The following is a 27,706-nucleotide window of genomic DNA, read 5'->3' on the forward strand; positions in this document are numbered from 1 at the left end:
TCTGACTAGAAAATATGTTACTCAAAGCCTTTCCCACAGTTTAATCTTTGGGCATGAAAAAGTAAGTGATATTATTAAATATGCCAGTTTGTGTCTTGTACATCTTAAATTTGTACATCATTCTGGGATAGTGGGATTCAGCTTTGCCTGAATGTTAATTTTTAGCCATCAGCCAAATTTAGTATATGCATAATTGGCTCAACCTAGACATATCTAAAAATGAATTTTACTAGATATCACCAAATTTCTCCTATGTGACTATACCAATTTACATTCCCCAAAGTTCATGAGTTTCAAGTTCTTCAAATTATTATCAACATTTAGTATCATACTGCTTTTTAATTTTTACCAATTTTGCGAACATGCAATAGAAAATTATGTTGGCTTTAATTTTCATTTCTTAATTTCTATCAAGCACTTTTTGACTTTTGCTTATTGTTACTGGAATTACCTCTACTGTGAAATTTTTTTGCCCGTATTTTCTTTTAGGCTATATTTTTTAATTGATTTGTAGGATTCCTTTCTATGGAGTGTATGTTTTTCTATTATATTGTAAATATCTCCTTCTAAAATATATCATTTAAATTTTTTGTTTATGGTATATTTCCCTATAAAGAGATTTGTAAAAATAATAATAATAACAATAAGGACTGGGACTTGGTCAGGAAAACAGAAGCCACTTAGATATTTTGAGTTGCTCAAATTCAATACAAGAAATTAGAGGGAAAATACAAAGAAATTCAGAGGGCGTGAAGGTCAGAAGATCACTGCTGGTTTTCAAGAATCCAGGAGTTCAGGGAAGCTGCTACCGCATATAACCACCTGCCAGCACCACACTCTTGCCTGCAGATGCTGGTGGAAAATAATGGCTTCTTTATCCATGCTACCTTTCAGCTCTCACATGTTTGCCTTTAATTAGCAGAATCTAAGCAGAGATCTTGGCTGGCAAGGGCAGGGGAAATGCAGTGCCAGATTTTTAGTCTCTACACTTAAGGGAAGTGCTTAGAAGGGCAGGAATGCTCCTGAGTATTGACAGATTTTTGCTCATGTATCTTCTTTGAGAAATCTTTCTTCGCCTTAAAGACACAGCTATTCTAGGCCACATTTTTTTCTAAGCGTTTTAAAGTTTTGAGACTTGCATATGTCTTCAATCTGCCAGAAGTTAATTTTATATAAGGAGTAAGTTAGTAGGTCATTAGATATTTAAGCTCAAAATTTACAAAGCTTTTCGGATGTGAAGGCTATGAAGATGACTCTTCTGTTATTCTAACATGAAGAAATTATATCCAATATTGTATATATAAATGACAGGTAATCAAGAAATATTTCTTCAATATTTTAGTTAGAATACCTTCTACTATATAATGCAGCATTAGTCAATACTTCCTTTATTGCCTGGTTAATTTTCAAGATTTAAAGAGTAATAGAAATGCCAAATGTACCTGTTAAGTAGTTTATAGGATACAGATTTACATAGAGTAACATTGTTGCTTCCGTGTAATTTACTTATTTTCTACTTGCATTTGCATTGAATAAATTATATACTAAGAGTAAAGTTAGAGTTAGTAGGTCATCTGATTATTTTTCATGGTTAACATTGTCAAGACCATATTGGTAACTAAATTAAAGAGTCTAAATAGGGTAATGTATTATATATTTATAAAGCTAGTATGCAAGAAATGTCATCACAAAGTAGCTATTGCCCATCTTTAATTTGAATATAAAATTTGAAATGCCCATGTTCCGTGTGGATTACTAAACTATTTCAAGCAACAAAACTCAAAGGCTAAGAACATCCAGATATAGCTGAACTATACCCTTGGGATAATGGACATTTTCAAATGGGCTTTTTAGAAAATTAAATGTGCAGAGGTGATAACAAGAAGACATCTGGGCCCAGAGGTAATGCCTAATGGCTGGGCATCACGGACTTTTGCCAGATCAGCTTTTGAGAAGACAACGCTATAATCTATCAAAAAGGTGCAATTTAGCTCTTTATTGGATGATTGTTTAAAATACCCAATTCCTTTCTGCTGAATGACAGTGGATTAACTAGAAATAAATAGAGCCAGAAGAATCTGCAATGAAGCATATTTTCAAGAAATAGAGTTTAAAGATTTCATGAACAACATAAGAGATACTAGGACTAAATCATTCTTTGATAGTAAATTTGGCCAATAATAAAGCATTCAGATTCTTAGGCATAAAATGACAGAAGTTTCTTTAGGAAGAATTGCATTAACATTTTAAAAAATTATTATTATTTTTACATCTACTTCAACAGTTAAAAAAAAAAAAAAAAAAAAAGATGTAAATCCATGGAATTTTAAATATAAAATATCCAAAACTTGGATTGGAGGTAATATAGTATAGTGATTAGGCTTGCAAATTCTAGAGACAGAGGCCCTCAGCTCAATTTCCATATCTGCACTTATGAGCTATATCACCTTGGGCAAGTAACAACTTTTCTGTGCTTTGTTTTTCCTCCTCTTCTCACTGAGGATAATAGTTCTTCCCTCATAGAGTTATATCTGTATCTAGTAGGTAGTAGATAAATGTTGGGTATTATTTTTAACTCTTATATTTAATGTTTTAACAATGGTGAATGTCTCTGTGTGCCTTTTAAGTAAAATCTAAGTCCCCTACTATAGTCCACCTCACCCCTGCCTAGCTTCAAACTTTACCTCTCATTTTGTCCCATTCTCCTTGCTTACACAGCTCCAGCCAAAGAACTCAAGCTGAAGTCTCTTAGGCCTTTGTACTTGCTGATCTATCTGCCTAGAACCCTCTACCCTCAGATCTCTTATTATAGTTCAGGTATCAATTCAGGTGACACCTCCTGAGACACAGTCCCTGAACAAACTGGGTACAGTAGACCTATCTATCCTATCATCCTGTTACAAATTATTTCTAAGTGCAGTTCTCTTATCTTTTGTTCATATCTTTCTTTTCTGTCTTGTCTCACTAAAAAGTTAGCTTCATATGGGCAGGAACTCTGTCTTCTTCACTGTTCTCTTTATTCCCAGAGCACAAAACATTCCAGTGGAGAAATACAAAATTTAAACCTATGATCCAATGAATAACTTTCACATTAATAAGTTAATTCCAATAGAGGAATAAAAGGGAAGACAAGACATGTGACCAAAAGAAATGACATTTCTACCACTCAGCCTTCAGAGAGAAACACAGTAAAAGACATCAGATTTAGGAATGCATTCTTGAATGTGTATTGAGCGGCTGAGGGGATCTGGTCAGAGTATCCAATCAGGTTTTGCTAAGTTCTATTATCGAATTATCCAGAGCAGAGTGATGTTTTAGGGAGACTATTGTATTGAGATCCTAATTTCTGACCTGTTCTTCCAACTTTAGAAGGCGGCAATATCTCTCACTTTACTCCCCTATACCCTTTAGGAAAGACAACTACGTATTTAATTAATTACTTTATGTTGCATAAAGCACCTGAAAATATGCCTCATCTAGATTTTCATTTGGAATAAGTTTCAGATTTCTCAAGGGCAAGAGTAATTGTTAGCCATTTTTGAAAAGAATGGAAGAGTGGCCTGACTCAAGGAGGGAGTTAATTCTGAGAAATTGGAGGGATGGAAGAGCAATTGGATTCCCTAATGTTAGTCAAGGTCTGACCAAGTTTGTCACAGAGCTTTTACATTCAACTCGCATAGCTATCCATGCTTCAGTTCTCTAAATCAAACTAGACTTGACCGAGAAACTAATCTGGGAGAAGAAGGATCTCTCTACAAAAGACTAAGCAAGATTTTTCTTGACAACTCTAAAGGATGAAGACTGAAGAGATTTAATTCGCTTTAGAAAATTAAGGAATGGGAAATTTTCTCCCCTCAAATGTGGTGTAGCATTTTCATACCAGGTATGTTGTAATTTATTTATTGGTTAAGGAAAGTGAGAGAAGCTCACTGTCTTCTTAGTATAGTAGAACTAAAACTATTAATAATGGGTGAGCCAAATGATTTTCCTTTCTAGGCACTCAAGAGTCTCTGGACTTCCATGACACCATTAATCACAGAGGCATCTATTAATACAATATCTTTGAACTTATTATGTTTTGGAATATCTCTTACAGCTGTACATCATAGTAGACACTGTACACTGTCTTCTCAATAGCTCTTCTTTTCTTCTCCCTCATGAACAAAACCTTGATTTTGCTCCCAGCAGTAATTGAAGCATATCAGGCAGTATATTATCATAGTCAAATAATAATCCAATTTTTTAGTCTGACAAATGCTTCATTTTTCCAGCTTGCCTTGCTGGGAAATTTAGGCATAACCATATAGCCCTGTTTTGGACAAAGAGAGATAAAAGAATGTCTGACAGAAGATTTTGCATTCCTGATAAAAGGGACATATATGGCTGACACTACCTGTTCCCTTTTTCTTTTTGCCTTCAATATGTTCAGTGTTAAAGTAGCCATCTTGTGACCATGTCACAACAATCATGAGAACAAGAGTGAACACACTAGGAGTGCCACAGCAAAAAGACAGCTGCATGGCCCTTTAACAACTGAATCAAGATCTACCTACCTTTTCGCTCTTCACAGATCTCATATGATAAAAATAAATCCTAATTGTTTAAGCCATGGTTAGGTTTACCGTTACTTGACATCAAAAGCGGCATCTCAACCACTGTTGTCACTAGTCCATTTGCTATTCTTAGTGACTATATAATGAATGGACTAATAAGACAGTTGAAATAAAACACAACTTAAAGGCCTGTTCTAAAATATTTCTTCATTTTATTCTCAACCAAATGCAATTCTGTCTCTTAAAATGAAAATAACCAGACAACAGCAAATGTTGTTAAGTCAAAAAACAGATAATAGAAAGGTAGATAAAAAATGACTGTCATTAGATAGGGCAGGTGTCATTAGATAAGGATGGTCATAAAAGGCCTGTTTATGCTAAAACTAGAATTGTGAGAAGCTAGGCAAATGGGATTAATCTGAATTAAATTATTTGCTCTATTTCCCTTGAATGTGCTTAGCATGTTCTTTCTAATCTCTGTGCCTTTCTTCATCCTATTCTCTTTGCCTGGAATACTCTCTACTATTTCTTTCTGTGATCCACCAACACAACCTTTAATTCTACCTCATTCATGAATCCTTACCTGATCTGCCCTAGCCAAATTTCCTCTCTCCTGTCTCTAGTCCTCTTAATGTGAATATTGGAACTCCTCTTTATCTCACAGTGTTCTCTCAGATGTTTCAGAAACAAAGGTGGAATAATTTTAAGGGGAACATACCACAGAATGGCAGGGGTGAGTTTGGGTTTAGAAATGACTGGATACAGGGATTCGAACACAAAACCTCTTCTTTTCCATTTTCCCCCATGTTTGCACATCTTAGCAAATTCTCTCATGTTCAAAAATTAATTACTGCTTCTAAGAAATTTAGGAATATAAAATATGGGGCCTAGTAGAATCTTCTATATCACAAAAACATTTTACAAAATCAGTATTCAGACTACATGTTAATTTACCAAGAATATGTAAAAAGTTGTAATTGGACTAAAACTGACTAAAGACATTATGAAGTGAAATGGCCCCATGAAGAACTATGCATAACATGTTTGCAAAAAACAAAACAAACAAAAATAACCACAATACCATGTGATAACAGCTACATTAGCTGTGGATATAGACTACTGCAAAAGAAGTGTTAAAAAGTAGGCTAACTCTGGCTGAAGGAATCAGGGTAAGCACCAGCAGGGAAATATTTGAAATGGTCTTGAAGTTGAAGAGTTCAATTGATGCCCGAGGTGGGTGGGCCATATTGAAAGAAAAAGAAGCCTGGTTACAGGTGCTAAGGCTGGAAACCAAAGTATATTTGGAGGATGGGAAGTAGCTTCTTTCAAAGCTAGGAAATCTGTGGTTAACTATTAAGATAATTGCAGATATGTAAAAAGATTGCCATTGTAAAAAACAGAAGTAACACTTAGGAACAAATACATTTAATAACAGATGTGTTACTACTTCCAGGACCCTCCTTAACAAAGGAGCTCAGCACATAGCCATTGGATCAGAAAATCTTAGGAGCATTTACTGACCCGGTGATATCCAGAGACACCTTGGAAGCAGACTATAAATATTTTAGTTCCAGAATATAGACTGAAACATTTTAGTTTCAGTTCTGAGACTGAAAAATATTCATAGATGTATGTCTGCCCTTTTTAAAAAATAATTGCTTTTATACTCTGTTCCCAATTCTATAGCTTTCCATCTTCATAATGATGCACATCCTATAATGAACAGCCAGAGTCATTAAGAAGAGTGACTTCAAATATTTTCTTTTTAAGGATTTCTTTCTTTTCTTTTTTTTTTTTTTGACAACCAGTAGCTCACAGCAATGACAAACAGTCAATGATTTTACTCATTCCAGACACCTGAGGAACCCATTCAATTTTATATCCAGGTATGGCCTACAATGCCCAGTATCTTTGCATCAATAATCTCACGTTACATAGAATTTACATATCAGAAAAGGAAATCTAGGTTTCCTCTATGAAACCCACTGACATTTTAGACAAAGAGAAATACAAAATGATGCAGAACAAAGAAACACCATTATGTAAACATTGAGCCATGACTTGAAAAATGTCACCAGCCCTGTCAGAAAACAAAAAGGGAAAGAGGAAAACAGATTAAAAAACATTTGCCCTTCTAAGCAGATCACACCAATTATATTTGAGCAATAATCCGCAATACTGTTATTTTTAGTCCATCACACAGCAATATCTGTAAACACGATTTGCTTGGATTTTCATTTGCCTTTGGGAGGACGTCATAAGAAATCACATTATACACAAGAGTTCTCAGGATTTAAAAATATGTATTCAACATCATTTTGTTAATTTCTGTTGTGTTAATGTTAATAATGTAACAATTCTAGCACAGGTAGGAAAAAACCTTTAAATAAACAAGGAGCAAGAATAATATCTCAGTATTATGTCTCCTGTCTCCTACTTATATCATTAAGAAAGAGCATTTTCACAAACAGTAATTTGATGCAGATTCCCTTTAGGATCCCATGAATATCTTTGATGCTGTAACCATTTCAATTTCCCCATTTCTGTAATAGCTTTCATTCATTTGACTTCTTGAGAATATTTATGGAATTCATTCAATTCTCTCAAATATTCTAACAGTGAAGATTTCTGAATACTGTTAATTTATTTTGCTATATTACACGAATATTCTGAACTTCCAAAAAACTGATTTGATCTGGTAAATTGTAAATTTATTAAACACATGACCAGGAATCACCAGTTTTTCATGCACTTTACTTTCCTAGAACAGTTCTTACACAGAGCAGAAACTTAATAAATATGTTATTTGAATACGACTTAATGATCATTGGTGTAATTAGTCTATTTCTTAAATTATGATACAGGTAAAATAAATTCATTTTGTTCATATATCAATTGATGTAAGCCACCTACCTATGGCTCTCAACGATTCTCAGTCTTTGAGCTTCTACCTGTTTAAATGTCATAAAGCTGACTTGAGTATAAAACAATAGTTCTATATAAGTTTATTTTTAACAAGGCAATTTAACACAAAAGCAAAACAAACAAAAATCTTAGCTACTCTTCAGTGTAAAATCATTTGAAACCATCCAATTATCATTAAGGGTGACCAACTATAACTACTACACATGTATTGCATATGTTTTGCAATTATAGGTAGAAGCTCAAACATTGGATTCCCATTTATTAAAACGTTTAATTATATTTCTTAAACATTTCACGTGAAGAATACTGCTATTTTAAAATATATAAATAAGTTCAAAGTCACAAATTACTTAAACTTTCTGAATCTTAGCTGTTTCAACTGTAAGATAGCAACAGTTAGAATACCTGTAATTTTTAAAGTTAGGTTCAAATAAAATTATATACATAGAAGGGAGTTGTAAACAGCAAATTGATAATCAGATGTTGAATATTACTTCACCTGGTGTACTGCAATTATTTAATAAATATTTAGCATCAGTGTTTGGCCTTTTGTTTTTTCTTCCAAAATACTTACTGGTATAGACAAGTTGAAAGCCTTCATCTGTCCCTTCAGAATCAGAATTAAATTCCAGCCAGAGCTGGTTTGAAGTACTACTAAGGGTCAGTCCTCGCATAGATGCGCCAGTAAAAGCACCTAGTAGATGAGTTGTTTTATCTTTTCCATCATAAATCTGCAAAAATATATTTACAATTAAAATGTAAATTTGCCAGTAATAACCAATTCAGAGCATGTATTTATATCTGTGAAGAAAATGAAATTATTACACTCTTCGTAAATCAGGTCACTACCTGTTTCCCAAGAACAACCGCATATATGAATTCCTACAAATATCAGGGTAAGAAAGTTAGACTCCACATGGGTAATTTTAATATTCTAAGCTCAGCAGACACTAAGTAAAACTCAAAATCATGTTATAAAGCTTTTGTTCTTATAAAAACAATGCTTCTAATGGCAGACAATTTAAAATTGAGAATACCTACAGAAAGTTTGGTTTCTAAGATTGGTTGGTTGGTTGGTTGTTTTTCTAAACTTGCTCAAGGGCACCAAACACCTGCTTTTCTAATAACATGATTAATATAAAATGTACTTGCTTCTTTTGCAACTTCTATTTACCCAAGCCCTTTATTTCATATCTGACACTTTTAAAATGTTAAAATAGTACTAAATGCATTTAGAAGCTGATTTAACAAGGCAAAAGTATACAAAGCAAAACTGATATGTTCCCAAAGCTCCCTACCTCGTTCCCATTCTTCGGAAGGTGTAGCTTCTCATTGCCCTCTAATTTGCTTTTATTTTATCAAAGCATTATAGACATTTCTTCAGGTCAGTGGATAGAGATTCTTACTTTTGAGAGCTGTGTAATATTTCATTCAATGGCACTACCACAACTTGCACTACCATTCCATATATTAATAATCTAAAGTTTTTTGCCACTAAAAGTAATGCTGAAATAAACACCCTTTAGATGTTATTTCACATTTCTTTTTTGGTACTTGTATTTCAGTAAGAAAGTTTTCAATATATTGAATTTGGGGGCTAAAATGTTCATGTATTGTCAGATTATTTTCCAAAAAGTGTACAGTAATTAAACTGAGGGTTTGCCAACAATGCGTATTACTATTCTTTTTCCTTTAAGGCACACATTTCTTTTTTTTTTTTTAAAACATCTTTATTGAAGTATAATTGCTTTACAATGGTGTGTTAGTTTCTGCTTTATAAGAAAGTGAATCAGTTATACATATACATATGTTCCCATATCTCTTCCCTCTTGCATCTCCCTCCCTCCCACCCTCCCTATCCCACCCCTCTAGGTGGTCACAAAGCACCGAGCTGACCTCCCTGTGCTATGCGGCTGCTTCCCACTAGCTATCTATTTTACATTTGGTACTGTATATATGTCCATGACACTCTCTCACCCTGTCACATCTCACCCCTCCCCCTCCCCATATCCTCAAGTCCATTCTCTAGTAGGTCTGTGTCTTTATTCCTGTCTTGCCACTAGGTTCTTCATGACCTTTTTTTTTTCCTTAGAGTCCATATAGATGTGTTAGCATACTGTATTTGTTTTTCTCTTTCTGACTTACTTCTCTCTGTATGACAGAGTCTAACTCCATCCACCTCATTACAAATACCTCCATTTCATTTCTTTTTATGGCTGAGTAATATTCCATTTTACATATGTGTCACATCTTCTTTATCCATTCATCCGATGATGGACACTTAGGTTGCTTCCATGTCCTGGCTATTGTAAATAGAGCTGCAATGAACATTTTGGAACATGACTCTTTTTGAGTTATGGTTTTCTCAGGGTATATGCCCAGTAGTGGGATTGCTGGGTCGTATGGTAGTTCTATTTTTAGTTTTTTAAGGAACCTCCATTGGCTGTATCAATTTACATTCCCACCAACAGTGCAAGAGTGTTCCCTTTTCTCCACACCCTCTCCAGCATTTATTGTTTCTAGATTTTTTGATGATGGTAAGGCACACATTCTTAATGTGGTAGTTATTACCCCCAAGCGTGTGAAAATTGGTTCTCAGAGTTCATAAAATCTTGGATATTATGATGATTTGTGGTCCTACAAAGACCAACTCTGACGAATCTCATTCCACAGTACTTAGTTTCATGAAGTTGGAGCTTGGGGCTCCTTCTGTGAATGATAATGAATAGAAATAACTGAGAAATACTTCTGAAAGTTACTTGTCTCTTGCCTGAAATTGCCTTACTTCTGACCTGTCATAAGGGTAAAAATTATGTCGCTAAACTCCTAATCCCGTGATCGTGTCATAGCACCAATGTTCCCCCAAAGTGGTATTCATGTCACCTAGGAGATGATATTTAGGTGGTACATGAGGAAACTTTTATTATTATTATATTAATTTACATGATATATTTTTCTTGTGCTAAATTGTTGGATTTAACTTGATCATCTATTTAGAATGTTTTCTACAATTTGTAAATAAAAACTGATGTATAACTTTTTTTCTTTTTATCAAATTATCCTTACAGGTTTTAGTATTAAGTTTATGTTAATTTAACAAAGTGAACTGGAAATATTTTACTATATTTCAAAATCTGGATTATTCAAATAAAATAATGAGCCTTTGCTTTCTACAGATTCAAGGTATTCTTCAATTCAAGGACATATTCCTGAGTTTTTGTTTATTTAATTATTCCTTGTCAATTTTATTATTTTATTTTCCACCTTGAATGCCTATTATTTACATATTCAGTCTCCAAAACTGTGTTGCAATTCTTTTACATTTTTTTCTCCTGAAATTTATCTATCTTTCCTCTGTATTATGGCTTATCTTCCACTGGATCTTCCATACTAACAATTAGATTTTCAGCAGTAACTAATCTCTTTTTAGGTCTTCTATTTAAATCTTAAATTTTTAAATCATTGGTCAAGTTCTAGAAAGTCAGTCCGTCTGTTTGTCTCTCTCTCCCCCTTCTTCCCTCCCCCATTCTCTGTTTTTGGTACTCAAATTGCGTTATCTTAAGATATCTCATTTGTTTTATGTATTTAACTTGGTCTTTCTTACTTCTGGTTCCTGAATTCCATTAACTATGTGTTTATCTTTAGGTAGTTATAGTTTTATGTTTCCTTATTACTGATATAGGTTTTAGATGTTGTAAAGACAACAATGCTTTTATTTAACATGCTATACAAATGCAGCTTTTGTTCAGAGCCCCTAGTATCCTTTCCTAACAACCTTACTCTATAACTTTTCTGCACAGACTTTCTGAAGTCTCCAGTGTCCAGGCGTTTCCTGTTCTCTCCCTTTGTGCCTGAGGGAATCTATAGCTTCATATGCACCCTCCAGGCTCCACCAGTTTATTTACTTGTTATTTTATTACCACTGAGAGGGAGTGGAAATAAGAAAGAGAGGAAATGAGTTGTAAAATCAATCCAACATGCTCACTGAATTCCTAACAGCAAACACCTTACTGGTCTCCCTCTTTGTTTTAAAAGGTCTTTCTGTCAATTTTTTAAAAAATGTGTTGACTGTTAAAACAGTATTTGACTGCTAGATAAAGGGCTGTATGGACTAATTTCCTAAAATTATATGGGAGTACCAGGAACCCCTTGTGGAATCTAATTTATCATACAAATTCATCTGTTTTAGTTATCAGCAAGAATTTGTCTTCAACAAAGCTGAACCAAATGTTGAGGTTTGTTAGCTCAGGAATTTTTTTTGTTTGATTACATAGGAGTCAACTTTTCATTTCTTAAGAATAGTAGCCATCAGCAATAATTCAGAGACAAGGAAACATTGTGTGTCAGAAAATGCAACTTTTGTGTCTGTGTTTCAAATGTTCAATATGCTCAGAAATCTGCTTCTGAATACAGTTATGTGTATAACTCTATATATGCTGTAGTTTATAAATCCTGTGGTTGGAGCTACACATTCACTGTCAAACCATGTAACCAACTGATCCAGTGGACCTTATTTGTGGTTAACACTGTCAAGGTAACCCTATAGAACATTTTCCTTTTATTTCTCTTACTGCTGACCAACATACAATTTCATTTGTATGTTAAATATAAATAATTTTTTCTTGGATTCAACTAGTTCTGCTTTCATGTATGGATACATTTTAAGAACTTTCAGTTTGTCAAAAACAGCCAAATAAAGGGGAAATATAAACTAAATAACTAATTGTTGCAATTGAGTAAATAGGAATTGAAATTTATTTTTAATTTTTAAAAAAGGTCTCCCCTAACTTTTTTTCCCCAAATTTTCAGTGGGAATGGAAAAAAAAAAAAAAAGTTTAATGATAGCAGAAACCATTATTTTACTCCATATATATAAATCATTCCTATGTATAATAATGAAAAAAGTAACAAGATAATTCAACACATATTTAGTTCCTTCTTAACCTGAAGGAGATTAAAAAAAAAACACAATATTGTCTGCCACAAGAGATACATATTTGTATTGAATTTTTCTATTTTTCTAGATAGAAGCATACTTTTTTCTTTTTCAAAAGAAACTTTCTTTAAGAACTAATTTTTAAAATAATCATTGGAGAAGCAGGTATCAGAAAGGAGCTAATATTTTCAAATGAAAATGATTATCTTAAGCTCAGCTGGGATGATCTAATTCAGCATCAAAATTAACTACAATTTATTTAACAATGTAAAGTCAGATGGTGGGAAACAAATAATGTAGAAGGACCACTATAATTATCAAAGTAAAATGAAGTGTGATCATTCAGCTACGAAATTTTGGAAGCATGTATAAAAGTGTTAAATCAAAATGAAAAGCAAGTGTTAATTAGGAAGGCTTTAAAAAGAGAAGAGTTTTATAGCTATGATCAAGTCCATGCTGTTTAACTTGTAAATAAAATCCTTCAAATGTATTCAAATATATACGGGGGCATAAAGGCAACAAGGAAGGACAAAGCAGTGTAGCCAAAGACAAATTACATTTGAAGTAGACATGAATGCAATCATACAAATAAGAAAATAAAACAAACAAAATGTGCCTTTCATTTAAAAATAAATTTACAGTACAGAGTGATTATATTGGGTCTGATCAGAACCACATAGAAATTTTGAGATTATTTCTCATTGCTTTTCTACTTAAAATCAGGATCTTTAAGTATGTTTTTATTTATTGGAGCCTATTTTCCTTTTTCTAAAATATATTATTATTTTTAAGATATGTCTTAATATCTATTTTTATTTTTCAGAAATTTAGAAAGCTAAAAAAGACTAAGCTAATTATAATAGTATACTTTTTAATTGGAAGGGAGAGGACTCTGGGGCTCACAATAGAAATAGTTACTCAGAGCCTAATTCAGATAATGAAGACTTACTTTTATGTCAAATGTAGAATTTCAAGTTTTCTTAAGAATTAATATTGTGAAAGGCATTGAGGGCTTTTATAACATTAATGAAGATCTTTGATAAGACTCTAATTTGTTATAAGGTTGCAATTAATTTGGTAGTCCTACACTAGAACAGACTAGAACTTAATACTGCCATGTTTCAATTATCAAACCTTTTGTAATGGATCAGGGCCTGAAATTAGTTATGGTGTACAGACCCTCCTACATCTGGAAGGTCAAACCCTATTATGATGAACTGCTTATGGACACTTAAAACTGTTGTTGTTGTTAACGACATAATAAATGTATGATTAGAAAGTATGTTCCCAGTCATTTCTCTAGTGAATTTAGCAAATAAGCTATTATCTGAACCCAAGAGCAAAAAGTACATAAAAAAGTAAAATAAAAGGAGAGAAATTACACATGCATGTGAGTATAATCATACAAACCTTCAAATCATTCCTGCTCCTGAATACTAGAATTTTCATTTTGGCCATTTGTTTTATAGGTTGATTTGGAATTTAAATCATTTTTTCTAATAAGTTGAGTTAGAGTTCAAATTTTGAATGAAAAAGAAAAAATAATTTTTACAATTGTTAAAAAGGACAATATTTTAAATCTTATTATGTTCTCTCCAAAGACGATATGTAACAGAGAAGAAAACATTTGTTTGTACTCAAATATTTGTCTTTACAATAGCTATATAATGTGTACTCAATTATGAGAGTTAGTATGTATCAGGGAGGGAGTTGGGAATGCAATGAGGGGTCAGGTTTTCAGGGGCCTTAGCTTTGTGGTCCCAGCTCTACCATCAAAGCTGATTGGAATGTCACACATCATTTCACTTCTGTGATCCTCAGTAGAGGAGAAAAGGAAGGGTTTTATGAGGCCTACCATAGCACTCTATACAAATGGATATTTACAGAGTGCTTCTGAAGGGAGAAATAACAGAGGATTACCAGTGAACAACAAGCAGAGTTAGTAGATACATGTGGTAGACTTATGAGAGCACTGGTATGCTAGAAAATATTTAAAACCCAGCTCTCAAACAAACCAAACTGGTGAATGTACATACCCATATATATGTTTTTTAAGTAAATTTTATTGATATAAAGAGAGATTGACAGACTTTTTCTGAAAAGGTTTAGATAGTAAATATTTTAGGCTGTTAACATCTCTGTGGCAACTACTCAGTACTGCCCTTCTAGCACAGAAGCAGCTGTAGACAATATGTGAATGAATAAACATAGCTTTCTCCTATTAAAACTGTATTTACAGAAAGAGGTGTCAGTCTGATTTGGCTCACAGACTGTCATTTGTGAATCACTGATTTAAGGAATGTGTAGCATGCTATTTATACACAGGAATAAAATATACAATACTCATTATTGTAAATTCCATAGAGCTAATTGATTCTTACAGAGTGCTTTCAGTATTTTTTGCCAAACTTTTGTAGCTGCAACTTATAACTGCAACTTACAGACAAAAGTTGTTCTTAAATGAACATTGCTTGATTTTTTAAAAAATTTTATTTTTATTTATTTATTTTTGACTGTATTGGGTCTTTGTTGCTGCATGCAGGCTTCCTCTAGTTGCAGCGAGCAGGGGCTACTCTTCTTTGAGGTGTGCGGGCTTCTCATTGCGGTGGCTTCTCTTGTTGCAAAGCATGGACTCTAGGCGCACAGGCTTCAGCAGTTGTGTCACACAGGCTCAGTATTTGCAGCTCGTGGGCTCTAGAGCACAGGCTCAGTAGTTGTAGCACACGGGCTTAGTTGCTCCGCGGCATGTGGGATCTTCCCGGACCAGGGCTCGAACCCATGTCCCTGAATTGGCAGGCGGATTCTTAACCACTGCACCACCAGGGAAGCACTATTGCTTGATTTTTTTGTAACAAGTAAGATGAAAATGAAACATCAAAAATGATGTTATATCAGAATGTCACTGGTTTGTAAATGATATGAGCAACTTCTTTGCTAAACTGAATAATAGTTTTCAAATACTAGAAAAGATATTTTCTCAATTTTTTGTGCTATTCATAATATAATGGCTACAGATACAACCCGTTTCTACTTATGTACTGACAATGAGCAAAGCAATAAATCAAGTCAGGGCTTGTAGTATTTGCCAGTTTCTGCAGTGTAAACCCTTACTATGGCTAATATCAAGCTATCAATGTGACATTGTTGAATACAGAGCTGGGAAGAGATGGACAACCTGACATAGTATTTCCACCACACAGATACAGTATATATAACTAACCCCAAAAGCACAGATAATAGTTACAGTAGTAAAATAATGAGGAAATGAAAAGTTGCATTTATTACCTTTGTTTTTTAATTTAATTGTAATCCAATTGTAACAATTTAATTTTTAATAATGGCTATGTTTAACAACCAGCTCACAAAAGTACTGAAAATTTAACAATAGGCTCTCACAAGTGGTACTGCCAAAGCTTCACCAATAGGTTATGAAACAGCTTAAAAATAATACGTCTTAGAAAACAACAATAGCAACACATTAATAACCTTCTCATCATATTTCTAAAAGAATGTTATTAAGTCCTTCAACTATCTAGTTTTTAATAAATATGATATACATCTCCTAACCTTTTCTTTTGGACTCTCAAAACCAATTTTGGGATATTTTACTGGCTCTTCTCCATAATAATCCATTTAGTCTACATTTTGCGTAAGAAATAAGTCTTTAAACTTCACAATGCTGACTGTGGTAAAAAGATTGTCTTGAATTATTTCCCTGCTACATTTCTTTATCTAAACATAGTGCTTAGTCTTTTTCTGAAAATAAAAACAAACACAGTGACAATAAAAACATAAATAGTAGTTCTGGGGCTTCCCTGGTGGCGCAGTGGTTGAGAATCTGCCTGCCAATGCAAGGGACACGGGTTCGAGCCCTGGTCTGGGAAGATGCCACACGCCGCGGAGCAACTGGGCCCGTGAGCCACAATTACTGAGCCTGCGCGTCTGGGGCCTGTGCTCCGCAACAAGAGAGGCCGCGATAGTGAGAGGCCCGCGCACCGCGATGAAGAGTGGCCCCCGCTTGCCACAACTAGAGAAAGCCCTCGCACAGAAACGAAGACCCAACACAGCCATAAATAAAATAAATAAATAAATAGTATTTCTGATTGGTATCCAGCTGACAAGGAGAGCTATTCATTATTGACAGTTTAGAGCCTACATATAATAAACACCACCTATAAATGTTAATTAAAAGAATTAATTAAGTTACATATTTTGAGTGAGGGATTGGGAAGTTCAATATTCTTGCCCATTGAAAGTAACAGAACCAAGGAAAGATATATTCATAATTCCCAAACCTGCTGGTCATCACATAATCTGGAGAGCTTTATAAAATTCCTTAATCCCAGGTGCAAACCAACTGAACCAACTTTCCCCAGATCTACTGAAACTTTGCTAGTGTGGTTATAAATAACTAAGGTGTTTATAAAAAGAAGGAGGAGGGAGAGAGAGAGTGGGTGAGTGAGTAAACAAGCATCATCCTAGATGATGAGCTATTGGAAAGTTGTTTTTGTGTGTGTATAGATATAGATAAATAACACACATTGTTTTTTATTTTTGTTGCTGTTTTGTTTTTATCAGAATCCAATACAGTGATGTTATATAGTAAGTGAAACCAGAAAAAAACAAACCTTCTTCCAAGCCTTATACTCATGTAAAGATTACAAGAGAATGTCATTCCAAAGAATGTAGCCGATCCTACCGCATAAAGAAAAACAATGCTTTTAAATCTCTCAGTCAAGGGGCAGAGAGTTCCATAATGGGCTATTTTTTTTTCTTATTTCTTCTTATGTCTTAGTTGGAATGGAGAAAGAGAACTGACTCTACTAGGTTTAATATTGGAAAGTGCTGGGGATGAGGATGGGCTCTCATGGATTAATTTGCAGTTAGGCAAATGACCTTCCATCCTGAGAGGACTCTGGGCTTAACAGTCTTTGAGAAGTAATCATTTGTCCTTTGCAGAGTACATTGCCTGTTTGTGCATGCCTAACTGTGCCTGTGTCAGTAGGTATCTTTGACCTAATAGTCGTCCATGGAATTAATGAGAAGAATAACATACAAGCATTTTACATCTTACACTGGTGGAGAGACCATGAAGACAGAGAGCGTTTAAAAGCCCATCCCAAACCATCTCTGTAGTATGGCTTACTGAAGTTCTTTTAAAGTGATAATTTAGAATAAATCCCAGGTTAGACTATCAGTAGAAGGATAATCAAATTGGTGTGTTTCCAGGTTAATTTTAGTATATAATCTTTTCAACTTTGGAAAACATATATTTATTCTAGGAAAGATATAATTTTTAAAATATTTCTGGGAATATAAATTTTCATCCTTTCACTCATGAAAGAAAAATCGCTATTTAATGAAATCCACAAAAGGGTCTTAAATTGAGTTTTTCTGCTTTCCTTTGTCTCTCACCATCACATCCCCTCACACTGTCACTTATTACTGAGGTCCCATCCTTCCTCAGGGGAACACACATCACAAATGCATATGACCTTACTCCAAACAAGTAATACGTTAGAAAGCACTCTGAGAAACATATTAGGGCTATTTTTTAAAAAAGCATCACTTGTTATCCCTAATGAATTTTCCAAATAATAAACATCATTCAGTATGGAAAAGTAATGTAGAAATTTCAAGCATCACTGAGAGCACAGAAATATTTTAGGAAGGATTGTGGTAGGCATGGGGAAGCATTTCCTGACTTTTAACTTATAAATACATGTTTATTATTGTTGCTTATGTGATACAGCTTAGTGGCTACACTCATATTTCTGACCTACACCTTGATACATTTTTTCCCCACAGTTAGCCAAACAAACAAACAAATAAATAAATAAATAAATAACCACTGCCTTAATTCTAAGTACAAGCATCCCATTAATCTCAATGTTGACTCCAATTTAGCAAATAAACTTATTTTAACAGGAAAATCCAAACAATGAACTGGAAGTTGAAGATATAATACAGTGAATTTCTGTTGCCTATTGAGGAAAAGCACAAAAAATGGGAATGTCTCTAAATTAATACTAAAATTGTATACATCTAAGTGTACTGCAGGAAATCTTTCCCATGTCTATACAAACCTTGCAAGCATACAGAACTGTTTGTATTAGAGAACCATCAATTATCATCAAATTAATATTCTTTTTAAAAAAAGGACATAACCAACAACCTTAAAATCACTGCTTAAATAAAAATCCCCCAATCAACCTGGGATATCACAATTTTTTTCAAGATTTGTGAAAACAGAAATATGTTGAATTTCTTACCTGGATTAATGAAATCTTGATAATGAGAAAAAAATGTATGTGATCATTTTTTAAATATTTAAATGTGATTTTATAGAAGTGTTTACTTTTATTCCGGTAATGAATATAAACTGTATTTATCAAAACACTTACTTTGAAAAATATGGAGCAGCAAGTATGAAAATATTCATTTGCCTAAAATTGTATCATTAAAAAAAATTTCTCTTGGCAGCACCGTGCCACTTGCAGGATCTTAGTTCCCCACCCAGGAACTGAACCTGTGGCCACAGCAGTGAAAGCACTGAGTCCTGACCACTAGCCACCAGGGAACTGCCTTCAATTGTATCTTTAAATTCGATTATTTCAAAATTTTTAAATAAATTAACAAATTTTTTCCTAAATGTTTATTATAACAAGGTATATTTTTTCTGAAATAATTTATAGATATTGTTAGATATATTCATAAATTATAAACTTTTTCATAGTCATAAATGCAAAGAGTTATCTATGTATCAACAGAAATAAGTTACTTAATAAACATCAAAATAAAAATAAATAAATGTCCATTTATGGATTAATTATGTTTCATAGATAATATTTATTGAATATAATATATTTGGCATGAAAGTGTTCTTATTTTGGTGTTATTGAAACATTAAAATTCATGTATCAAAAAAATAAATGGTTCTGAAGAACCTAGGGGCAGGACAGAAATAAAGACACAGATGTAGAGAATGGACTTGAGGACACGGGAAGGGGTAAGGGTAAGCTGGGACGAAGTGAGAGAGTGGCATGGACTTATATATACTACCAAATGTAAAATAGATAGCTAGTGGGAAGCAGCCCCGTAGCACAGGGAGATCAGCTCAGTGCTTTGTGACCACCTAGAGGGGTGGGATAGGGAGGGTGGGAGGGAGATGCAAGAGGGAGGAGATATGGGGATATATGTATATGTATAGCTGATTCACTTTGTTATAAAGCAGAAACTAACACACCATTATAAAGCAATTATACTCCAATAAAGATGTTAAAAAAAAAGAAAACAGCTATGTAGCAAATTGGGTTCAGAAACTAAATTACAAAGCATAGGAGAGACTACTGGAGTAGAGGAAGCGAATAGCTATTGGTAATATATTAGGGCATTTTCACTAGACATTTTCTTTTTTCTTCTATTACAAAAACTTCTGTATTTTGCTTTTTAAAACAATATTATAAATGGGTTTATGTCATGAAAAAAGATTCATGTATCATAAAATCAAAATTTACTTATTATAAATAAACATTAGAAACAAAACATTCTATCTCAGTAAAAATACTGACAGGAAAATGGGAAATAATGTATAATTTAAATCTATGAATGGCAGAATCAACTTATGGTTGATTATATATACATATATATCATATACATGTATATATGTATTAATGTATATTTAATGACTAAAATGATCAAAATATAAATATTCTGAGTTCACCTACCTTAAGAACATCTCCTTGTGCTAAATGAAATGTTCTGGCTGAAATATTGATTCCTTTTCCTGCTTGAACCTGAATACTATAAATGCATTCATGGTTGTTTTCATAGTTGAGTGGATAATTTGGAGAGAGCAGAATTCCTTCATTACTTGTTGCAGATGCACCACATTCAGCTGCAGGTAAAACAGAATATTGAAGTACAGTTTAATAGAAAGCATTATCATTTCAAGTAATGTAATGTATGGAAGTGTAAATGCATTTTATTTTAACTAGAGCCTAATGTGAAAATAATGTATAGAAGGGCTTTACATTGTAGATTTTTCACTCCCTCTCATATAATAGATGGGAAGAAGGAACTACTGCCTCTGGACAGAACACTGTACATAAATAGAAATACACAATAGTTTCAGTATTTCCCCCCCTTGGATGAAAGGATAGCATGGAAAAGGATGAGGGCAAAACATTTTCAGGATGTATTTTAAGTGTGTAGATCTCTGATTAATTTATTATGTTTAAATTTATAGTTTACTTATTTTAAAGTATAAAAAAAGGGGAGAGATCAATTTCATTTTAGAATGATTCTTTACCTTTAAATGCTTTACTGTTTAAATACTTAAATATTAACAAAAATCAGGCAAAAGAAAAAACCTAATGAGGAAATGAAAATGATCAAGATGGAGCAGTCAGTATAATATCAATAATAATAATACTATTTTAACAAAGCATAAAATAATAATAAGAACTAGTGATATGATGCTAACAATCAACTAGTCACATGAAGTGTCACCCAATAAAGCTCCTTCAAGACCTTTTAAGGTAAAACAAAAACAAAAAATTCATAAACTGCCAATATTGATTTAAATTATTTCTATTTTAATAATATTTAAAGAGTTTTATAGCATCAGCCTTACATTTAGGTCTTTAATCCATTTTGAGTTTATTTTTGTGTATGATGTTAGGGAGTGTTCTAATTTCATTTTTGTACATGTAGCTGTCCAGTTTTCCCAGAACCACTTATTGAAGGGACTGTCTTTTCTCCATTGAATATTCTTCCCTCCTTTGTCATAGATTAGGTGACCATAGGTGCATGGGTTTATCTCTGGACTTTCTATCCTGTTCCATTGATCTATATTTCTATTTTTGTGCCAACACAATACTGTTTTGATTACTGTAGCTTTGTAGCATAGTCTGAAGTCAGGGAGCCTGATTCCTCCAGCTCCGTTTTTCTTTCTCAAGATTGCTTTGGCTATGTGGGGTCTTTTGTGTTTACACACAAATTGTACATTTTTTTGTTCTAATTCTGTGAAAAATGCCATTGGTAATTTGATAGGGATTGCACTGAATCTGTAGATTGCTTTGGGTAGTATAGTCATTTTCACAATATTGATTCTTTCAGTCCAAGAATATAGTATATCTCTCCATCTGTTTGTGTCATGTCTGATTCCTTTCATCAGTATCTTATAGTTTTTGGAGTACAGGTCTTTTGTCTCCTTAGGTAGGTTTATTCCTAGGTATTTTACTCTTTTTGATGTGATGGTAAAAGGGATTGTTTCCTTCATCTCTCTTTCTGATCTTTCACTGTTAGTGTATAGGAATGCAAGAGATTTCTGTGTATTAATTATGTATGCTGCAACTTTACCAAATTCATTGATAAGCTCTAGTAACTTTCTGGTAGCATCTTTAGGATTTTCTATGTAAGTATCATGTCATCTGCAAACAGTGACAGTTTTACTTCTAATATTCCAATTTGGATTCCTTTCATTTCTTTTTTTTCTCTGACTGTCGTGGCTAGGACTTCCAAAACTATGTTGAATAAAAGTGACGAGAGTAGATATCCTTGTCTTGTTCCTGATCTTAGAGGAATCATTTACATTTTAAATCTGCCTAGTTTCCTCCTCACTAGCTTATTAGAATCTAGGCATGCTTGTGAAGGCATGGAGACAAAAGTTCCCAGGTCATACAGATGATCCAGAATACACATATATGTTTATCAGTAAGATTATTTATTAGGGAATGCAGACAGTTTTAAACTATGTTATAGAACCATGTAATTCTGAGAATATGTCCTTGGATGCCAGCTTGCAAAATACTGAAACACTGATTAGCAGCTCAGGCTTTAAAATTCAGAGATTAGTTTCAAAATTAAGCTCTATCTTCTATCTCTATGGCTTTGGCAAGTTATTTATTCTCTCTAAGCCTCAATATTGTTATTATTATGATGGAAATAATAATACCCTCTTCATAGGGATGTTTGTGTGTGTGTATGTGTGTGTGTGTGTTATTATATGTAGATAATACATGTAGAGCATTTAGCAGGAAACTGGCATATAACAAGAGCTCGATAAATTAAAGCTATCATTATGAATATTTTAAGTATAAGTACTAATGGTGGCATCATGTTGTATACAAAGAAAAATAGTTTAGGATATTTATACTGTCCCCAGTTTGACTATTCAGGTGTAGAAAGACACTTAGGTGTGAAAAGCCAGAGGACTCTTTCTAATTTTGGAGAATTATTTATGATATTAAAATTATTTTAACTGAATATAACACCTCCCTAAATAAAGGCCATATGGTAATTTACTTCAAAATATACTAATAATTTATTGTAATGTTCTCAAAATTTGAATAGGTAGTAAGTGCCTTCTATAAACACTGGTTTTTAGTGTAAAATTTAAAGGAAATTTTCCTTTCGTATGAACACTAACCTGCTTTTGTTATATTTTAATTTTCAGTTGATTTTAATGGAAGAAATGTTCACATATTGGGGTATGGGGAAATCATTCTGGCTAATACATTATTTAACTTGAATTTTATGCTAATTAAAACAGCCTGTTTGTGGCTTACCAGACATACATTGTACATCTGCTTTAATCATTTAAAAAAGAAGGGTACACTGACCAGAAGCAAAGAATGCCCATGTTAGAAATAAAGATTAAATGCCTCCTTTCCTGGGATGCCAATGCTGGTACTCCTTTGGTAATAAGACTCCCTTCACAGGTGCCAGTGACATACTGACTTGCTGTACACATGCTGATCTGATTTTTTTTTTTTTTTAAACCTTGAAGGGATGTATCCCCAACTTGCTTGACTTTCTTTGTTCTGAAAAGATATAAAACTGTGCTGAAAACCACGCCTCTCTGGAGCAGTTCCTCAGAGTTATCTGAGAGGCTGTCTCCCAGACTATAATCCTGTTTGGCTCAAATAAAACTTTTCTATACCTCTTATAGATTGTTTACTGGATATTTCCATTGACATTTCCATTATAAAATGACTATAAATGATTTTCTACTTGGTGAAATAAAATCAGGACTTAAACCAGAACGGAAGAATTAAGGAAGAAAATTTGGATTAAATTAGCACATTACTCATTTAATCAGGACTCATCATAAATTATGGGGCCCGGTACGAAAGGAAAATGTACTACACTTGTTGAAAACATGTTAACAATTTCAAGAGATCAGTAGAGCATTAAACCAAGCATGGCCCTTCTCAGCATGAAGCCCCCCACTGTGGGACTGCATGGGTTTCACATCCATAAAGCCAACTCTGCATTTATTCTTCATAAAGGTACAAATCTACAAGGTACAAATCCACAAGGTAAAACTTATTTTCTCCAGTTTTATAGATGAAGACACCGAAGTGAGTTTTCTTGCTAAAATTGAACAAATGGTGTGTATCAGAACTGGGATTTACACTGGGATTTATTTATCAGTCATCGCCTATGGTGTTAAAAGGGGGAACATATAATTTCTCTTCCAGGTAAAAGTACTCTTTTAGTATGAAAGGAGGCATTATTAATAATTATCCCACACAGCAGTTGTAAATTGAGACCATCCCAGATAAACTGGTAGTTGGTTCACTTTTTCTTTACAGTTTAACTGATGCACACACTATTTAAGGACATTATATTAAAACTTAAGAGGATTATTTTGTGCAGGCTGGGGTATGTCCTGGAGGTCAGAATACATTCATCCCACATATAATTTATAAATCTGCATTCCATTATACATAATTATTAATGTTCAGAATGATAATCTCATATCAAGGAAAGATCTTGAAACATAAAATGATAAAAATCTGTTCAGAATGTTCTACCTATATATACAGGAAAATGAACAAGTTTATTTTTTGATGAGTTTTAATACAATAAAATTTTCTACTAACAATAAGTTACTGAGGAACTTATTTAGCCACAGTGCCAAACTCCAGAAGCTAGGTGATTAATAAACTTATTTTTACATGGAATCTCATCTTTGATTTTACCTTTTAATTTTAAAGTATACCAAACACTGGCTCCCCAGCACTCGATGTAGTACTAACATTCGCCCTGTATAAGCTTTCTTTCCACCCTTAGGCTACAGCAGTCTTGCTTGCCAACTGGAATTGAGCAGGATCAAATGTTGAAATTAACAATTACCTTTCCACAGTTTGACCTTCTGCCCCAGTCTAGCAATGAACATACTTCTATGTCTGTTGTGTAATAAGCTAAGAATGATATTTTCCAAACGCAAATCTGATCCTGTACTTTCTGCCTAACAAATACTCACCATCAGCAAATCAAATCCACAGAATGCCAAACAAGGCCATTTATAATGTTACCCCTGCCTTTTTAGCTATTACCCACCATTCTTTCCCATGGACCTTGTAATTCACCTATCCTGAGCTACTGGCCCTTTGCCACGGTGTCACACTCTAAGCCTTGGTACATGATATTTTCTCCACATGTAAGCACCACCTCTGGTCCCCAAGGGATGCAGTTTCAGGGTCCAAATAAGGAAGAAAATGACTTGATATTAAAGAATACTGTTAATGGTTCTTTCCAGCATTGGGTGGCTGTGATGGTGAAAGGAATAAGTGAAACAATGTCATGTGGAAGTATCAGAGATAATTCTCACAAATAGTCATGGCTGCAATGTTCATGAATGTCCAGGAAAAATACCCAAACTACAACATTTTCATTGTATATGACATAACTATCACAGCAAGTTTTTTACAAGGCACATTTTAAAGTGAGAAGATATGAGTATTGGCAAACTGTTACTGAATACTCTCAAGATGTGTTAAAATTAACTGAGAAGAGGAACTAGCAGCACAACAGCTAACCTCAAGCGAGGAGAGGAATGGCTATTTGATTGTAGGAAGGTAAGTTTACTCAAAAAAAAAAAAGACAGAAACCATCAACTACGCAGGAAAGAGGAGTTTGAGTAAAGGAAGTCCTAAAATCCAAGTGATAAAGCTGAGTTGAAAAATAGCCATCATCTTCCACCAGAGTGACATTTATGGACAGTATTCAGCTGTCACTGAACAAACACAAATCTGTGACTTACTGCATCAAGGCAATGCTAGGGTTTCAGTCAGATGCTGTGACAAATTGCACACAAAATGTAATATGTGTCTGTGAAACATTTGTCACAATAAATATAAGCTTAACAGAGTACCTTGGCATGTAATGTATACTAAGATGTTTAAAATGGCTAGAAGCAGATAATAATATGCTCTGATTTGGAAAAAACTGATTGATTCATTTGATAAATATTTATTAAATTCTTATTCTGTACTGAGTATGGGAGGCAGAGTGTTGGAGCTCCTCACGTAACTTACTTTCCAGTGGAAAGACAGATGTTTACTACATGATCATTCAAATAAACATATAGTATGTGAAAACATGTAACTGGAAGTCCTGACTGTTCTTCTGAGTAAAGTCAACACTTCCCTGAAGGACTGAAATGAGGATATTAAGGGTGATGGCAGAAGGTGGGTTGGGAGGAAGAATATCCCACACAGAAGGAACATGTCTGAAAACATTATGGGGGGCCCATGACAGGTTCTGAGAACTAAAAGACCCAGTATTAGAAAAACTTTGTGTAACATTTAGTTAGAGGTAGGGTTTCTTTTGTTGTTTATGTTACGGTAGGGGAAAAAAATGTTTTTCTAAGGTGTGTATGAAAGGAAAATGTCACTAAGTTGGTTTCAGAAGATGAAGAATAGAGAAGATTGAATGAGCTACATTCATAAAAATTTTTTTTGAGATTTTGAGTTAGAAAGTATTGCTTCAGAGTTCAGGGTTTGCAATGTTTTGTGGAAGTGAAGAAAGGACACTTTTCCCTACCTTAACATAAGCACAGCACCTTGTTTTTATTATTTGGTCTAGAATGAATACATGTTCTTGATAACTGATGCCACTAACTTATAAAGCCTAAATTTGTTAATATGGATTTCCTACAAAATAATCAATGTTAAATAATCACTATTAATCATGTGATAATGTCTCTTCTCTCTGATTTTAACTGAGGGGCCATCTTTAAATCACAGGAATTAATAATATGAAAACATTACATAATTTAGCAGAGCGTTAGGGAAACATTTTTGGATAATAGGCCCTCAGGGCTCTTTATAGGATATAAATATTTTCTGTGCAATCTCCAGTCTACATGCTGTGTATTATGATGCCTTTATTTTGTGAAAAACAAATCCTACTCATATAAAATATTTTTAAAATTTAAACCTACAGATTAAGAAATCTATTTGAGTTACCAATATGAAACTCTTTGCTGAGTTGAAAATAATACTTTGATGAATGTGGTTTTGGTTGGATTGGAGTAGGAGAGATATGTGTACTGGATTCAGGTGATAAGAGTCATAGCTATAATGAGGAATTCAGTAGACCAAGGATACCCACTGAATTTCATATTTTTCTTACTAAAAAACAGGCCAGCCTATGCATCATTAATCTCCATTACTGGGATAAAAAAAACCCCAAAAAACAACAACAACAACAAAACCTCGTAGCATCTATTGCACACAGTCATATATTTTCAGATAAACTGGTAAAATGTTTTTCAGTAACTTGGCTGGGAAATTTGAAAAATGTCTATGACTAGTGACGTTTGCAATTATTTTTAAGATCTGCATTGCAGTTGAATCTCTTCTTTTATGCTGGAAGGCACCATGGGTTATTTTAAAATTGTTTTGTGAAAGTTATTAAAATAAACTTGACTTGTATTATTCACAAAAGCTTAGAAAGTTTCGAACCTAAACATATGGTATGCTAAGTCAAGTAAGGTATAGCATTAAGCAGTAATATATTTCCCATATGTTAAATTATTACCAGAGGAAAAATAATGGTAATATGTGATTGTTTCACATAGGAGGGTGTGGGGACATTCAAACTGCCATAGTCAAATCAATCACTTTTTTCTGTCATATATGTGAACTTACTTTATTTTAATTTTTAGCTTTTATCAGCTAATTGAGCGCACTTTGTTCCATATCTAATTTCTACTGTATTTCATCAAATTAAGACACCATTGATTGTAAGAGGCATCATTATTTTATATGTTTACAAGAAAGCAAAAATGTTGTGAATAATCTATGGTAGCCATTGATTGTGAGATACGTACTAATTTCAGAGATATTAAATTTTTTTGAAACGGGCATCTAAAACTGTAAAATATAGTAAAATATGTTAGTAAGTTTAATATATTTAGGAACACTTCTAATATTCCTTTATGACTTGGCAGTATTAATAACACATTTGTTCTTTTGTTTCTTTGTTTTTGGCCACG

At 33.5% G+C, this 27,706-nt stretch overlaps 1 protein-coding gene across 3 annotated transcripts in view; it reads right to left on the minus strand.

The window, feature by feature from the left end:
* The window catches only part of CSMD3 (CUB and Sushi multiple domains 3), a 1,176,048-nt gene that overhangs the window by 323,987 nt on the left and 824,355 nt on the right, over positions 1–27,706 (minus strand). For all 3 annotated transcript variants that reach the window (XM_068525309.1, XM_068525308.1, XM_068525307.1), the window contains 2 exons: positions 20,142–20,311; positions 8,053–8,209 (listed from right to left, as the gene is read on the minus strand). In XM_068525309.1, coding sequence (XP_068381410.1) covers positions 8,053–8,209; positions 20,142–20,311 — 327 coding nt within the window. The remainder of the gene's footprint in view (positions 1–8,052; positions 8,210–20,141; positions 20,312–27,706) is intronic.

This window comes from Eschrichtius robustus, chromosome 17 (genome assembly GCF_028021215.1).
Source record: "Eschrichtius robustus isolate mEscRob2 chromosome 17, mEscRob2.pri, whole genome shotgun sequence".
Classification (NCBI taxonomy): Eukaryota; Metazoa; Chordata; class Mammalia; order Artiodactyla; family Eschrichtiidae; genus Eschrichtius; species Eschrichtius robustus.